Consider the following 16,796-nt stretch of genomic DNA (forward strand, 5'->3'; position numbering starts at 1 on the left):
AGAACCAATTAGAATATTTCTGAAAATTGATATTTAAAAACTGTAGAAACTGGCCTAGGAGAAATACTTGCTTTACTTGCTTCAATGATTTATTTCCTATATGTACCAATTTGCTTTTTTTTCCAACGTGAAACGATTTCAATCGTTATCATTAATCTTAATGTAATAGTCATTAATTACGTCACAATTAAAGCTTAAATGAAATTCAGACAAAACTTCAGCTACAATTTTATGGAAAATAAACGAAAATTGTAGACTCAGGGGCGTACCTCGGCTTATTATGAGTGTACGCTGAGAGCCGGTTTTTTGCCAGAGAGGATCTTATATATCAAATATAGCTATGTGCTATAACTAAGGATTTATGGGATATTTAAGTTAATTGTACTACTATTGTCTTTATCTTTAGTTATGAAAATAACATCAAGTACATCAATGATTATATTGAATGTAAGAGAAATAGCACGAAGTCTAACGTGTACACTGTTTTAAATATATCAAAGTTATTTGTTTTAGAAAAACAAAACATAGTCAGGTATCTCTCTTGTAAAAAAGATTGGTTTTATATCCTTTTGTAACAAGTTTAGTTTTTTCTTTGTTATTTTTCTTTTGTTTCACCATAACTTAACGTGAGATAAAAGCTTTAAAATGACCTGTATGACTTTAATACAAATACTACAGCTTAAATGTTTAGTGTCACGAGATTGTATCGTATTCACAGCTAAAATATAGTATCGCACGATCAATTAGCTTCTCCTTAAAACATTTTAAATGCGTATTGTGTCAATGTTGTAGACAATAAATATTGTCTTTAACATTTTTGTTCTCAACTCTAGTCTTTCAATTTGCATTTGAAATATTTAAGTTATTTCATTACGAAGTTAAATGCCTCACGCACATAAAGCATGTTGGTATAAACAGACTCGCCAATTTGTTATCTAAAGTCGGCGAAAATAAAATAATTTAGACATGATGTGTCTTATATGGTTATATATATACGTCATTGTTGTCAGAAGTGTGCAATTTTTTTACTCAATAAAATAATACAGTAGAAACAAATTTCTGTAGTGATATATTTTGTAAATACTGGTATTCTTTTTTACGGTCAAATAAGCAAAAGTTTAATTTGATTTGTGACGAGGGATGTTGTCAATAGTTCACTGCAAAGATCTGATTCACAGTGTCAAAGCTATTATACATCATTTGAAATGAATATAAGTTTAATGAATATTACTAACTTAAAAATAATATACTGATTTATAGTTACAAGGTAAAATATAAAAAGACATTGATCTAAATGTAAAAAATGAAATAAATGTTTACTTTCCACAGATTCGATTCATATGAAAAAAAATGATTGTAATATATTGGACTTATTTGGATTTTGACGAGGTTTATTTAGCATTATAACGCTTAACTCAAGCTGAAAAAAGAGAAAATTCCAAAGAAATTGTTTATATCATATTTTCACCCCCATTCTTCATAATTGAATTTTTGATTGTACATAAAAAGGTAACGCACATTCGAATAAGGTTACATCCTAAGCACACCTGTATAATCAATAAGCAGCTACGAATATGTTGATCTACGCCCAAATTAATGATTTCATTTTTGAATATTTTTTTTTAGAAACTTTTCCTTTTTATACGCCCGTGCGTATTGGCGTATCGGTAGTTACGCCACTACTAGTCCACATGTATACATGATTATTAAATATAAATTATCAAATATATATTAAACTTACTTTTAATTGTACGAATTTTTGTCTTATATTTATGGCAGTAAACAAACACTTCCAAGGGTGATTCCATTCGGAACTGCCTCGGCTATTATCTATAATATTAACCTATTGAAAGTAGTTCTACCACGTGGTTTACAGATGTAAACAGAAACAGAGATAATGTAAAACGAATGTATATATTTGACATCTAATGTCTGTTCCGGTCCTCTTATGCTTGAAAATATGTCTGACAACAATTTGTAATTTAAATATGCCCGAAGATGTTCAATTTCAAATAAATCCGACCAAATGTCAACAGGTTGGTTTTTTGTACTTTCGGTTTCTACAGCCATAAAAGTAAATATATAAATAATGTATTGTTTGCTTTTGTACCTATGAATTCACTTACTTTAGGTAGACTTTTACTACATATATTGGAAATAAACGTGTTAACAACTCCCAGCATTAAATTACTTTTTGTTTACATGTTTAGTTTCTTAGCGTAGGTTAGACCGGAATACCGCATCCGTTCTGTGTAGTCATACTATTGTGGTCGATGTCTTTATCCGAAGACTGACGGAAAGGGCCGAGTAGTTGCGATTGGGGTGATTCGTAAAATTTCAAATTTGTACTTCCTCTTTCGATTTTCAAAAGTCAGAAAGATAACTCTTGTAGTATGAATAGCTACATGGTTTGAGCTTTAATTCCCTTAGCTATGTATACTTTATCAATGTGTGGATATTTATGCCACCAGATAACCAAATAACTAACTAGTGAACTAGTTACATAAATAGTTAACCTCTTAATTAACTGGTTAGATATGTGGTTAACAAGTTACGTAACTAGTTATTTTTTTCAATAAATAGAAGATCATTACGGGAAATAAATGCATGTAAGTGCCTACAACTGCCATCCTTTTATTAATATTAAGTGATTAACTAGTTACGTAACTAATTAACCTCTTAATTAACTAGTTAGTTTAGAGGTAAAATAATTACGTAACTACTTAACCTCTTAATTAACTAAGATAATTAGGAGGTTTACTAGTTGCGTAACTTGTTAATCACTTAGTATTAAGCTGGTATAATCATAAAAGGATGGCAGTTGTAGGCACTAACATGCATTTATTTCCCGTTATGATCTTTTATTTATTGAAAAAATTAACTAGTTACATAACTAGTTAACCACATAACTAACTAGTTAATTTAGAGGTTAACCAGTTACGTAACTAGTTAACCTCTTAATTTACTAGTTAGTTATATGGTTATCTGGTGGCAGAAATATTTTTTGATAAAAAGAATACTCAAACTTGTGAAAAATTGCTGAAGACAGTTGTGAAAAGATATGATTGTCTCTGAGCATTTTTTTCACCGACCATCGGTAAATTAACTGATAGTGCCAATTATGAAATTGTATATATTCTCAGTTGTATTATATAACCATAGTGCTTTTGTTAAAGGAGAGGACTACCATGCATGAGCTATTGTAGCTCTCGGTCAAATTCTTTTTGCTCAAATTGTAAATTATTAACATGTATATATTACCTTGAATAAAAATATGTTTAAACCAAATATTCTTAAAGAACAACAACAGCAAATATGTTTTCATCAGCTGAAGAATAATTTTATTTTTTCATCATAACTTACATTACAATTTGAAAGAAAGAATTTAGTTATTTTACAAAAAGACTGTTGGACGAGAAAATAAAAATCTTTATCGTTGAAACATCGTCAAGTATTCAATAATAAATTTCGAGATATAATTAATTCAGAATATATATGTCTAAAATGAATAATACTTATTTTATTGATTTTGAAATAAAACCATTTAGTACCCTTATCTCACAAAATGTATATATTTAATATATACATAATGTTAGGACCAATGAGATTGCAGCTATTTTTAGATCATATAATAAATTAAATCATATCATATTATATCATATCATGTATCATATCAAACCGTTTTATATTATTTCATATTATATCATATCATATCATACTATATTATAAACGACCATAATTATGGCATCTTTATATATAGTCTTATTTTTTCCGTGAATATTAAATATCGAATTCATCGGGTTAGCCCCAAAGTGACAGACAGCCCATTAATTTGTACTTTATTGAGTTGCTTATGTTAACAGTTTTCACCTGTGAGGTACAGTGTGGTATATTCAAAGAATCCATTAGTGGGCTATCTGTGAGTTGCAAACATAATCTATTAAAAGAATCCAGCTTTGTTGGACAAACATACGGATATAACTTCACTGACTTCCCGTATGTTAGCTAATAATGCCAATATTATCAATCTAAGAAATCACTTAGCACTATTAAGGCAGTGAAGAGGGTGACTGGAAATTGTTGAACAAATGAAAGAACTTACGAGCATTGTTATCTATTTTAATGAACATGCTGTTATCAGTTTTTAGAGATCAGTTGCATCCACAATGTCATTATGTATGTTCACATATGGTAAATGAGGCCTAAAAATGAAACTAGCAACTGTTCACATACAAAACATTTGGAACACCTCGTCGATAACTAGTAACTATCTGGAGACTTGATTATTCTGAAATACTTCCAAAAGCTGTAGATATGACATTAATTAATATATAATAATCAGCAAATAAATACCATTTTTACGTATTCCAATTAACGTTAGATAATAAAATTCAACTCTATATCATAAATAAAAGGATTCAACATGCAATTTCTGGCAATTGCTTATTTCTTCTTCCCCAATCGTAAATTCTCGGTCCTTTCAGTCAAACTTTGGATAAGCTGTTATATATTTAGCCCAGATGTTACAATTGCTTTTTTCCATGTTTATTTAACAGAAACACCATATCCGGTCGGTGAAATATTACTCTTGTTTTAAGGCCCATTAATTAGAATTATCATTTCAATGTCTGCCCATAGACAAACAGTTATGCCATTGATATAATCAACTGCTTTGCAAAACTTGCCACTTTGTTTTCATTGATTATAAACAATGCATTACTATTAACAATGCCTTATTGTCTTTACGAGTCATGCATGATGTCACTTTTCAAATGTTGATTAACATATTACTTTTTTAATCATTGTAACATTGTCTAAGGACTTTAAAAGAAGTGTAGCCTCAAAGTGAAAGTGTTTGTATATCCTTTTTAAAGGTATGTTTAGACGTTTGTCAAATCTCTCAAAATTTACTGATGATAATTACTCGCCTTTGTTTTAAAGCTAGATTTTTGGGGCAATTCGATGGAACAAAAAAGCGCTTCGTAAACTTTCTGTAAATATTTGAAAGTTATCGGACAGTTTAATAAAGAAGTAAATAAAGTGATAATTTAACTTCACTGAAATGTCCAGTTTTATTTTCAGAAAGGTAACAAAATTTGGAAGCGGGATACATATATTTTGCATTTATAAAGAAGACAGAGCGAATGTTAAAAATGGGAAAAGGTATAGGGAATGTTGATGGTGTCGGTAGAGCGTCCGGACTTCATAAAGGAAAGAGTGATTGGATAGCGGTACCAGCGATGCCATTACCGGCTCTCATTTGTTGTGTACTTAACTTCCTGATTCCAGGTTTGGGTAAGCATTATTTTACGCAGTGTCATCTTAAGTATGACCTGGTGTCAGTCAATACATTTTAATAGTTTCTCAAACTTATAAAAATTGCTTTTTTATAATGGAATCCATTTGACCTAAAATGGACAGTTCCCAATTCCAAAGTAAGATGGGTTCATTCAGCAAACTTAGCCGAGTAAAGGCTGAAGAGACATGTTACCGCTATTGCCGAGTAAAGGCTGAATAATTAAATATTGTTGAAAAGTTGGGTTTTTGTCACTTCATAGCTCGAGTTTTTATTTTATTTAGTCATTAAAAATAAATTGAAATAATTCAATATGAATACACAATGTATACCACAGGACAAAATCATAATAAAGACAATTATGAACTTAAGTTAAATGAACACTTACTATAAAAATTAAAGCTTGTGCATGTTTATTTCATATTGTATATTAATAAGTATGTCCTTTAACTTGTAATTAAAGGTACCGCTATTGCTGGATTTAGCGCTTTTTGCTGTTCAAGAAATGAAGATATGGACGGACTGGACAGGTTGTTTAGCTGTGGTGTCAATGTTGGTATAGAGACAAGTCTTGAAATGACTGAAGCTGCTAAAATGATTTATCTTATTAATACACTAGATTTAAGAAAAAATCTGTAATGTTTCTTATTCTGATATACCATATTGTCACCTAAGCGCAGTAACCGGTTCACTCCTTATACAGTTTAATAGGAGTTAACCAGTTACTGCATTTACTAAGGTAAAGATATGTGCATGCCAAGAACTTTTGGAATTCAAACCCGATCTGGTAAATATTCAAGCAATAGATTCTTAATTATCAGTAAATAAATAAGATTATTGTTTTGAGTATTTATGTTTGTGGAAGCTACATAAACTTAATGTAGAATCAGGTATTCAATATTACTTCCAGGTTTCTAACCATGTTAGAAGAGGAAGTGTACGGTGATGGTTCGCCTATCTGGGATACCGAGTTTTCTCAGGCCAATGTTATAACACAGGTGCTAATTCAGGTAAGTACAAGCCAAACTGAAATGAGCCGTGTCACGACAAAACCAACATAATGAGTTTGCGACCAGCATGGATCCAGACCAGCCTGCGCATCCGTGCAGTCTGATCAGGATCCATGCTGTTCGCTTACCAACCCTTTTACAAGTCGAGAAACTGATAGCGAACAGCATGGATCCTGATCAGACTGCGCGGATGCGCAGGCTGGTCTGGATCCATACTAGTCGCAAACCCATTATGTTGGTTTTGTCATGGCGCGGCTCAATTATGTTATTAAGAACCTATATTACTGTTAATGCAATGTTTAATTTAATAAAGGGCCAATCTGTTAATTACACCACCAATAGTATAGGATAAAAAAAGATATGGAATGAAATATGTTGATGTGATTGTAACCGAAAACAACAAATTTCAAGTTTAACATGTCTTCTTATATACAAATACATTGTAGCTTTTGCTTATTTGATTTTATTTCTTAATCTTTAAATTTAAAACAATATTTTGAACACTTTTTATCTAATCAATTATTAAACAAAATGTTAAACACAAAGTGTGTAAGTATCATACTTGTGTAAAATTCATGCATGGCTGTTGGCTGTCACCATTCAGAACAGTCAACAACTCAGCCGATGCCAATCCACAGGGCTTCATATAATAAGTGTAATTTTTTTTATAATTATATACTTTGGACCAAAATTTTTCTGCAAATTGGAGGTATTGGAATTACAAACTTCAAATAATACCTTTAAATTTATGTTAATATACATAGTGATGAGAAACAGTACCGTGCCTACACCTTGGATAATTCTAAATTTTCAAATAGAAAGTCATCAAAAAACCAAGGTTTAACTATATAGAACTTATCTCATATCATTTTTTATTTTCTTGTTTTGAGTAGATGCCAGTTCAGTCGCCAGTTCTGAGAAATCAGATGACAAATTTAAGAATTGTACACCTGTCGCTTTACGTAGATCGTCGAGAAACGAAGCATTGGCAGGTTTGTACAGTGGTATGTCATTTTAACTCGTCTTAAATATTGTGACAGTTTTATTGATTTACTTAAATGGTTGTTTAATAAATGAATATAGGTCAGAAGACTTGAATGTTAGAATTTATTAGTATTTCATAAACCGCAGCGCAGGAATGTAAAAAAAGGCCTTTTAATAAAAATAATATTACACTTGTGTAATTACACTTTTGCCTTCCATACAAATATAGTGTAAAAGCAGTCTAATTTTAGCGTTTCACTGTAGGCGCGTCAATGAAAATGACTCTTTTTAATAGTTTCCCGTTATTATTTTAAAAATGTGATAAATGAAATAATATATTCATGTAGATTCAAATACTAAATATATTGATCTTGTTGAATTATAAAAATTATGCTCTCCAGCTCAGGCTTGCATGATATGATTATATTTAGCTTGTTCAATAAATTTTTAGTAAATTTATTAAATTTAAACTCATTCAATATCCATATGGAAAATGATTTAACACTTTAATTACTATGTTTTACCCTCCTGAATTTTTAAACTAGACTTTTACTCTGAATTTGTAAAATGGACTTGTCCCACTCTGAAATTGTAAAATGGACTTGTCCCATTCTGCATTTGTAAAATGGACTTGTCCTACTCTGCATTTGGAAATGTCCATTGTTATTTTAAGGGATTTTTATATCAAAATTGTGAAATTAGGCATCCATCAGTATAGAACCTATGTCAAACAGTATTTTGTGACTTGACTAGTGTGACTTGATAACAATAGAAATTGATAAATCCCTGTGAAAGATAATGTATTATGCAGCTGAATAATTATGCCATATATGTAACCATAGGGTTTATTTTTTCTTGATAGAGAAGAGAAAGTTGGAGGAAGTTTTAGTGCCGGAAGAAGTTAAAAAGCCTAAGATTGACAGAGATGTTCCCATGGATCTTATACAAGAGATTGTAGCCACAATAATGATCCCGAGGAGATGGTGGGGCCAGATGTGAGTTACTTAAAGGCACATTATGCCTTAGAAATTCATATTTATTATGTCTTTAGAAATATCAAACATGTCTTTGACAATTAAATAGAGCATGTTAGATGTTTAACAGCGGAGGAAAGTAGCGCAGAATGTACAGTAATGTGTCATAAAGGTAACAAAATGTAAACAAAATTGAATTTTGACTTCCATACAAAATACTAATTCATTATAATTACAATATACCAATTGCCAGCAAATCAAAAAAAGCAAAAATAGTTTAACTATATGGCAAATAAGTATTTTTTGGAAACTGGAACAAGATGCCAAAAATAAAAAGGTTTTGAGGAAATAAAAATGATAGCATTTCTGAGGCATAATGGGCCTTTAAAATTCCAAGAATATAATTTTTGAACTTAAGAGTATATTAATAATTGATCACACACATTTATACTTATAAAACCAATTTAATAAAAAATAGAAAGGATTAAGTTTGTTCAATCTCAACATATATCTATCTAGTTATGATGACAGTTGTAAACTTATTATATACTAACACCTTTTCACTTCTCAGACAAACCAGTATTTTATGTATTTGTTTTTATTTTCAGTCCTCGCTCTTCCCTAGTCGATCATCAAGCCCACGGAGAGTGCAAGAAAAATGAGCAGGGAAAACAAGGTTGTAATAGAATTTCATGTCATGGAACTCTACTGAGTAGGAAACCTAAGTCGACAGCTTCTTAATATGCTTATAGGTTGTTGTGATTACGCATTCTGTAATATTTTAGAATAACTTGTCAATGACCATTTGTTTCAACTACTGTTGCAAAATTACCTTAGCTTTCTCATGATTTTTTTTTCCCACCAACCTGATAAAATGGTGAAAATGCGTAAAAAATTCCCCAATTTGGATTTTTTGAAAAATGGAACCCTTTTATCAAAAAAAACAGTACCCCATATTTTATCCATGGCATTTCTTTTAAAAGACTGAACTTTAAAAAAATCTGTTAGTTACTCATATTTCAGAAAATTTATAAAAAGAATAAAGGATGTGAAACACACAAAACAAATGGGCAGATTTTCAGTTATATTTAATACTGTCTTACGTTTCGGCTAATTAAATAGCCTTCATTCAGAAAAAGCTTTAAAACAGATTACTGTCAAAAACGAAAAAAATTTTACCATGTTAATATCTTGAATTTTAACTTAACAATTTGGATATCCTCACAATAATAGAAACAAAGTGTTTAGCCGAAATAAAAATCCTTTTCTTAAATAATAGCTAATTTTGTAAGGCACATGCCCTCAGAAATAACAGAGGGAAATTTTTTTTTCATTATGTTAAAAAAAAGATTTGTATGTGTTTTTATGATGTTTGTTAATACTAGAATAAAGAGCATGTAAGATGCTGAGCATCTGAAAAAAAATAGTGTTGTAATGTAAAAATAAACTTGTTATAAAAGTAGTAAAATGTGCACAAAGTGGTATTTTGACTTCCATATAAAATACTTTATCACTATATCTTCACTTAAATGCCAAATTACAAGAAGGAGCAAAAAATAGCTGAGCTATATTATTGCCAATGAGCAACTTTTTGTAAACTGTTACATGGCACCAAATAAAAAAGCTTTTAACAGTCGGGCATACTTCCTGATCGGGAAACAAGGGGATTTCCCCTCAATGTTTCCCGATCAGGCAACAAACGTCAAAATCTTTCCCGATCGGGAAGTTTTTTAGGCCTTTTTTATGTAGTTTAAGAAAAATGGCCGCTGCATAACAATTTTCAATCCACTTCAATATGAATATTACATTTAAGTTCAGAAAAGATACATCTAAAATCCTACCGAGTCATTTTCTTTTTTAAATGTTTACAATTTAAATAATGCTGAAAAGTGAACTAAAGTGAAGTTTTTAGATTTTTACCCAAAAACTAAGCCACTTTCCCGTTTTGGGGAACATTGCTTCCTGATCAGGCATTAGCCCCAAAATATTCATCATTAAAAGTTTAAGATACATTGCTTCCCCAATCTGGAAGTACCTTATTATTTATTGGTAGTACCTTGCCTTTTGATGATTAGAAATTGCCAAGCCTGGTCAGTTTTTAAAGAACATGTGGAACATACTTCAATCACGACGAGTAGGAATTAATATCTGGCGAAAACTTATGTTCTTGTTAGGCGTAATAATACCTATTCAAAACATTAGCTATACTTGACGGACAGTTCAAAAATATTCATCATTACAATACAAAAGTTTCATACTGTTAAGATTGTTTTAAAGCACATGTTGAACAAACATTGCATAGAGGTGTAAAATTTCTCAAAAAAATTACCATGCAGCTCAATAATTCAAATGTTGACTAGAGCTCACTTATTTTTTGGCTATAGCTCAAGACGTGTTTGCATACTACATGTGTTTGTCGTGACTTGTGTTCCATATTTCTGAAACTTAAGTGTATTTAAAGCAATATCTGATGCAAAAATTTTGTTAACATTTTTAAAAAGTATACTTCCAAAAATGATTGTATGAAATAAATATGGTAATTTATTGCCCCTTAAAACGCGAAATGGCGCAAGAACAAAATCATTGCTAAACGGATAAAACCCTACTTTAATATAGCAAAACAGTATTGTTTCTCCTGTTTACTTACAAGATTTCATTTTATTTAATAACAGTGATATTCTATGTTACATTACTTTTTCAGGAGTCAACCATATTATGATATAATAATGGAAAACTAGCATAATTTTGCTGTTAATAAATATTTAAATATTTCGTAAGATATAGAACATACACTTTAAGCCACTTTAATTTTAAAAAATGAAGAAAAATAATAAGATAAATAAATAAAACAAGAAATATCATAATGACATATATGCCCCCCCCCCCCCCCCCTTCTAGCTGAAAATTGAATGAAATTTCTATCATTATTAAGTGGAACAAAAGGGAGAGTAGCTGAATAAATGTTTATACTATCATGTAAATGTAACTTTGGAGCATCTACTTTGAACATTCAAAGTTATTGTAACCTTGTCATCTGACCTAGTGACCTCAAAACAACAGGGGCCATGGTCTACTAGTTATGAACAAAATTAAAATGTTGAAACACAAAAATGATAACGGGTAGTTTTGAAGATAATGAGTAGAAACCCATTCTGGGACATTTAACGTCCTTGTGACCTTTTGGACCTAAAGACCTCAAAATCGACAGGGTCATCTACTAAATTATAACCAATCAATAAGTGGAATATTTAAAAAGGTTAAGTATAAATAGTTCTACAAATAATGGTTAAATAGTTTTCAAAAATAATGAACGCAAACCATTATACATTAAAGGACCCTTTAACCTTTAAACCGGTGGACCCTTAAAATCAATAAGGCGTCATTTTACCACCATATGACTTATCAACACATGAAATAGGAAAACTTTGTGAAAAATACTTTTTAAGTTATTGTGCGGATACTATTTTGACATTCAAGTCACTGTGACCTTGACCTTTGACCTAGTGACTCCAAAATCAAAAAGGGTCATCTTCTAGTTATGACCAATCAATATGTGAAATACAAAGACTTTCTAATAAATAGTTTTCAAGATAATGAGCAGAAACCGTTTCCGAAATTTAAAACACCTGCAACTTTGACCTTTAAGCTAGTTACCCCAAAATCAATATAGTTATCTAATAGTTATGACCAATCAATATATGAAATATGAAAGCCTTTTTGATAAATAGCTTTTAAGATAATCAGCACAAACAATGTGTACTCTAACGACGGATAAAACAAACATACTTAAGGTCCCTGTGACCTTGACCATTGACCTAAAGACCCAAAAATCGAATAGGGTCATCTAACTACTTACGACCAATCAATATGTGAAATATAATGACTTAGTGATAGATAGTTTTAAAGATAATGAGCTTAAAAACCATTCAGACATTTAAGGCCCCCCCCCCCCCCTGTGACCTGACTTTGAACTAGTGACCACAAAATCATAGGTGTCATCTACTACATATGACTAATTAATTTGGAAATATTAAAGACTTTGTGAGAAAAAGTTATCAAGATAAATGAGCGAAACCATTCTGACATTTAGGGTCCCTGTGACCTTGACCTTTACAAAGTGACCATGGAATCAATTAAGGTTTTCATCTACTATGTAGTTATGACCAAATTAGTATGTAAAATATGAAGACTCTGTGGATAAATAGTTTTTAAGATAATAAGTGAGGTCTACCGATGGACTGACCGACCAACATTAACATAACATAACTCTTAACATTTTTTTTTTCAACATAAAATTGTTTATACATACAACAATTATAGTCATACAGATATTGTGTGGACATTAGCAAATCAATATAACCCGCTCTTCTTCAAAGTGGGACATAAATAAAAATAACTAGGGTCGGGAACGAATAAGAACCTACATTGATGTTCGAATTAATATTCGTTTTCCATATTTGAATATATTCAAATATTCATTTTTACAAAAATTTGAGAAGAACCGCCTATGATGCTATCATTTGTATCTGAACTGCTAGACACTCCAGACATTCAAAAACATTCACACCATGACTCACATGTTGAATTTGAGTTGCACAGATAACTTTATTTGTTGGTGTTGTCCCAAGCAATAGTTCCAGAATAGAACGCGCTAACTTAAAGAAGAAAACTTCCCAAACAGGAAACAGTTTAATGGTGAATATTATGCTAGATACCTGATCAGGAAACAGTGTTTCCAAAACGGGAAGCCGCTACTTCATATTAGTTAAAATCGTAAAATTTCACTCAAATTCACTTTCAGATAATTTTAGTTTTTAGGCATTTAAAAAGAAAATGACTGCCGATTAGGATTTTAGATGTATCTTTTAATCCCTTTTTCTGCACTTAAATGTAAAATCCTTTTTTCCCATCTAGGAACGTTATGCCCGACTGTTTAAGGAAATGGAAATTTGATAACTTTTTAGGGGTAATTCCATTTTAAAAAGTTGTTTTCGTAATGATTTTATAAATGAAGATAATTTATTACAGGGATGAAGAATGTCTTCTTCACTCAGCTTTCCTAGGAGGCCGAAAAGAATACCATTACAAGACTTTATATTTGACCCCGTAAGTTGAAAACATAAAATTTTTAACATTCTTCATGGCCTAGATTTTGACTTCTTTAAAGCGTATGCCTCCAGATCCTCTAAAAAAATGTTTTGAAGGAAACAAAGAAAGAATTTACACATTGCAAAAGGCACTTACAAATCCATGTTTATTACCAAAACAGAAGTCAAAATATATACATAGATACCGCTTACTGGGTTAATTAAACGCAGTAGAATTATAGTGATTGATTACTGCAAAAATCTTTCATTAATCACACATAACATGTTGAAAAATTAACTATATATTGAATCTGTTAACTTTTCTATAGATTTTCATACATTTTTCTAAAGATTGAATTTTCTTGAAATATTTTTGCTCATCTGTAGGTGTGCAAGCTTTAACCCTATCTTACCTTGTAAAAATGTTGAAAAGGGTGTTATCCATATTTCAGTGTGGAAAAAACTATTCATCTTTTTTCAGTGCAGGCCATAATAAAATGGCACAGATTTAATCTTGGTCTTCACTCGTTACATGCTTAGATTCATTCACTGGCTACAGTTTAAGGCATGTTATATGGTTGTTTTTTATTTTTCAGGGGAATTCTCTTAATTCTAATATATGAGATAAAAAAGGATAAATTCTTTCATGTGCATCCTTTGTTGTATTATTTTTAAGACTCTAGACTCTAGTTAAAAGCTTGAATTTATGTCAATTTTACAGCAAAACAGTTTGCTAAGAAAACTTATAGATATTGAATCTTTGAAATACAACATGGCAGCATGTAAATAAAAATTAAGAATTGCAAGAAAAAAAAACAACAACAAAGGAGGCATATTCATATCTGTATTCTTCAAAGATTTTTTTTCAGATTTTTGGACTATTCTTGATGTTTTTATCGTATCTATATATACATGTGATGCTACACAATCTGCTATGTGATATACATGTAGACTGTAAAAATAGCCAGTGATGTGAGGGTGGAAAATGATATATTATGTACATTAACGTCGCCTGACTCCTCTTGACAAATATAATGACATTTTTATATGGTTATGATGAAAAGAATGACTTTCATAATGTTGATTGACCAATTATTGATAATACAAAAGTTTCAGAAAAATGTAAAAACTGCCTTAAAAAAACTGCCCAATTACTTTTATACATTGAGCATTACCCATACATATTCAAGGATATTTATAGGATTATTTTGTAAAATTGAAAACAAATATGCCAAAATATGAACTTATTTTTAATTTTACACATTCACCCACTATTAATATCACTTTAACGAATCCCACAGATTGTTCTGACTATAACCAGAGTGAACTATTTGTACAGATAAGTTTTGTTTTTCAATAATTTTGCCACAACAACATCATTGACCATTATTATGCTCTATTTTATCTTGACGAAATGGCAGGAAACACAAGTGTCTGGCATTGGTAAAGGATAATAACGTTATTGGTGGTATATGCTTTAGAATGTTCCCATCGCAAGGGTTTACAGAGATTGTTTTCTGTGCTGTTACATCTAATGAACAAGTTAAGGTAAGAAGTTAGATTCACCTTTATTTAATCATTAAAAAAGTATTAATGGGTTTTAAGATCTAGTGGAATAGAAATTAAGAAAAAAAAATTCAAAAGATGTTCGTCAAATCATATTCATATCTCAGCATGTGGAACATTTTTCGAGTTTAATAAAAAAAAGTACTGACTGTTTTCAGTTTTCACTGGCATTTTGCTAGTTTCCACGTGGTAAACTTGAGGCGTTGTTTTTGAAAGATTTGTCTTTCTATTTGTTAATTATACTATACTGGTGTTTTTTTTCGAGATATGTTCAGAGAGGTAAAATTGGAGGAAAACTTATTTTGGTACCTTGTATATGCATAGTCAGTGGTTCTTCTCTGATTCCTGTTAATATCTCAAATAGTTATTGGGGCTTGGTAAGGTAAAGCTCAAAAGCCACTATTTGACCTTTAGGTGTCAATGTCAAAAAAGATATACATCCTAAGTGTATAATCAGATAAAAAAACAATCAAAAATTGTGATCTTTATAAGCATTTTATTTACAAACATAAACGTAAAAAATCCACAAAGTCAGTTTATTATGGTGTGGTCGTAAATATTACAATCATGACATAAAAATTGTCATGATTAATGAGTATTTAAAGTATTTGTGAATTATGAGCAACAATATATTGCATTGAAACTAATAATTATCAGCATGCATGGAATGTATTTCAGGGTTATGGAACTCATCTGATGAACCATCTAAAGGATTATCACATTAAACACAATATTGTACATTTCCTCACATTTGCTGACGAGTTTGCCATCGGGTATTTCAAAAAACAGGTACTCCAGTCATCGAATTTAGCACTGGCACGATGGCCCATGGCCAGTGAAAGTTTAATTAGTTCGAGCCAGTGAAAATTTTAAGAAAATTTAGTTAAATATATGGTAGAATAAATCCAAATTTGGAATTCGGGCTAGTTGATTCAAATCTTTAAATTCATTGACTGGTACTCTTGCTTAAAGATATATTTTGCTTGAATTTGATATTTGAAATTACTGGTTATTGCTGTACTTTGTATTTATTAATTTGATGTGACTAGTTAACAACTAAGACTAAATGCCACTACAGATTCTGCCCATATGACCAGTGCTAACCTTAATTAGCTGGCACATCTCTTATGGAGGAATTAGTAGTTACCGGTATGTTATCTAGGAAAACCAGTTAGGTGGAGATAGTGCCAAGATATGACCAAAAATGTGTTGAAATGGGAGTAAATATAGCAAACTAAATATAAAATATGATACACAAGATCAAAATGGTAATGCGTCTTTCATTGAATGAATCCCCCAATAAAACCCCTGATATTGAATTCCACACTTAAAACTGGACAAATCCTGTAGGTTAAATTCTATAGATGAAGGAGATGTATTGATTTACAAGTGTTTAAAATGTAAAAGTTGATAAATAAAGTAACCAAACTATAGTCACTTATTTAATTCTTCTTTGACAGGGTTTCTCCAAGGACATAAAGCTACCAAAGTCAGCTTACTTGGGATATATCAAGGATTATGAAGGGGCAACACTTATGGGATGTGAACTTAACCCTAGAATCTGCTATACTGAGTTCTCTAAGACAATACGCAAACAAAAAGAGGTGAGATTGCCAGTAATTTAAGTAAATTGTAAATTCATGTTACAAAATATGTCTATTTTTCAGATGTATCGTTCAGGTTTGTTTTTCTATTTTGACAACTGTTATTGAGTTATATTGTCAATTCAATTACATGGCGAAAATTACAACACTGAAAAATATTTTTATTCATTTTGTGACATCTTAACTGTACAGTGTCACAGTTAACTGTATTTTTGCATTAAGTTTTTAGCTCGACTATTCGATAAGAATAAGTAGAGCTATTGCAGTCACCCGAG

General features: G+C 30.7%; 2 protein-coding genes across 2 annotated transcripts in view; both read left to right on the plus strand.

Annotated features, from left to right (window-relative positions):
* Positions 1-16,796, plus strand: part of LOC132715671 (histone acetyltransferase KAT2B-like) — a 64,525-nt gene that overhangs the window by 37,697 nt on the left and 10,032 nt on the right. The window contains exons 9-10 of the mRNA XM_060698711.1: positions 15,596-15,706; positions 16,378-16,521. Coding sequence (XP_060554694.1) covers positions 15,596-15,706; positions 16,378-16,521 — 255 coding nt within the window. The remainder of the gene's footprint in view (positions 1-15,595; positions 15,707-16,377; positions 16,522-16,796) is intronic.
* The window catches only part of LOC132715668 (protein stum homolog), a 65,143-nt gene continuing 53,149 nt past the window's right edge, over positions 4,803-16,796 (plus strand). The window contains exon 1 of the mRNA XM_060698707.1: positions 4,803-4,874. The gene's annotated coding sequence lies outside the window, so the exon portion shown is untranslated. The remainder of the gene's footprint in view (positions 4,875-16,796) is intronic.

The sequence above is a fragment of the Ruditapes philippinarum genome, unplaced genomic scaffold (assembly GCF_026571515.1).
Source record: "Ruditapes philippinarum isolate M1 unplaced genomic scaffold, ASM2657151v2 ctg3855_1_1_1_1, whole genome shotgun sequence".
Classification (NCBI taxonomy): domain Eukaryota; kingdom Metazoa; phylum Mollusca; class Bivalvia; order Venerida; family Veneridae; genus Ruditapes; species Ruditapes philippinarum.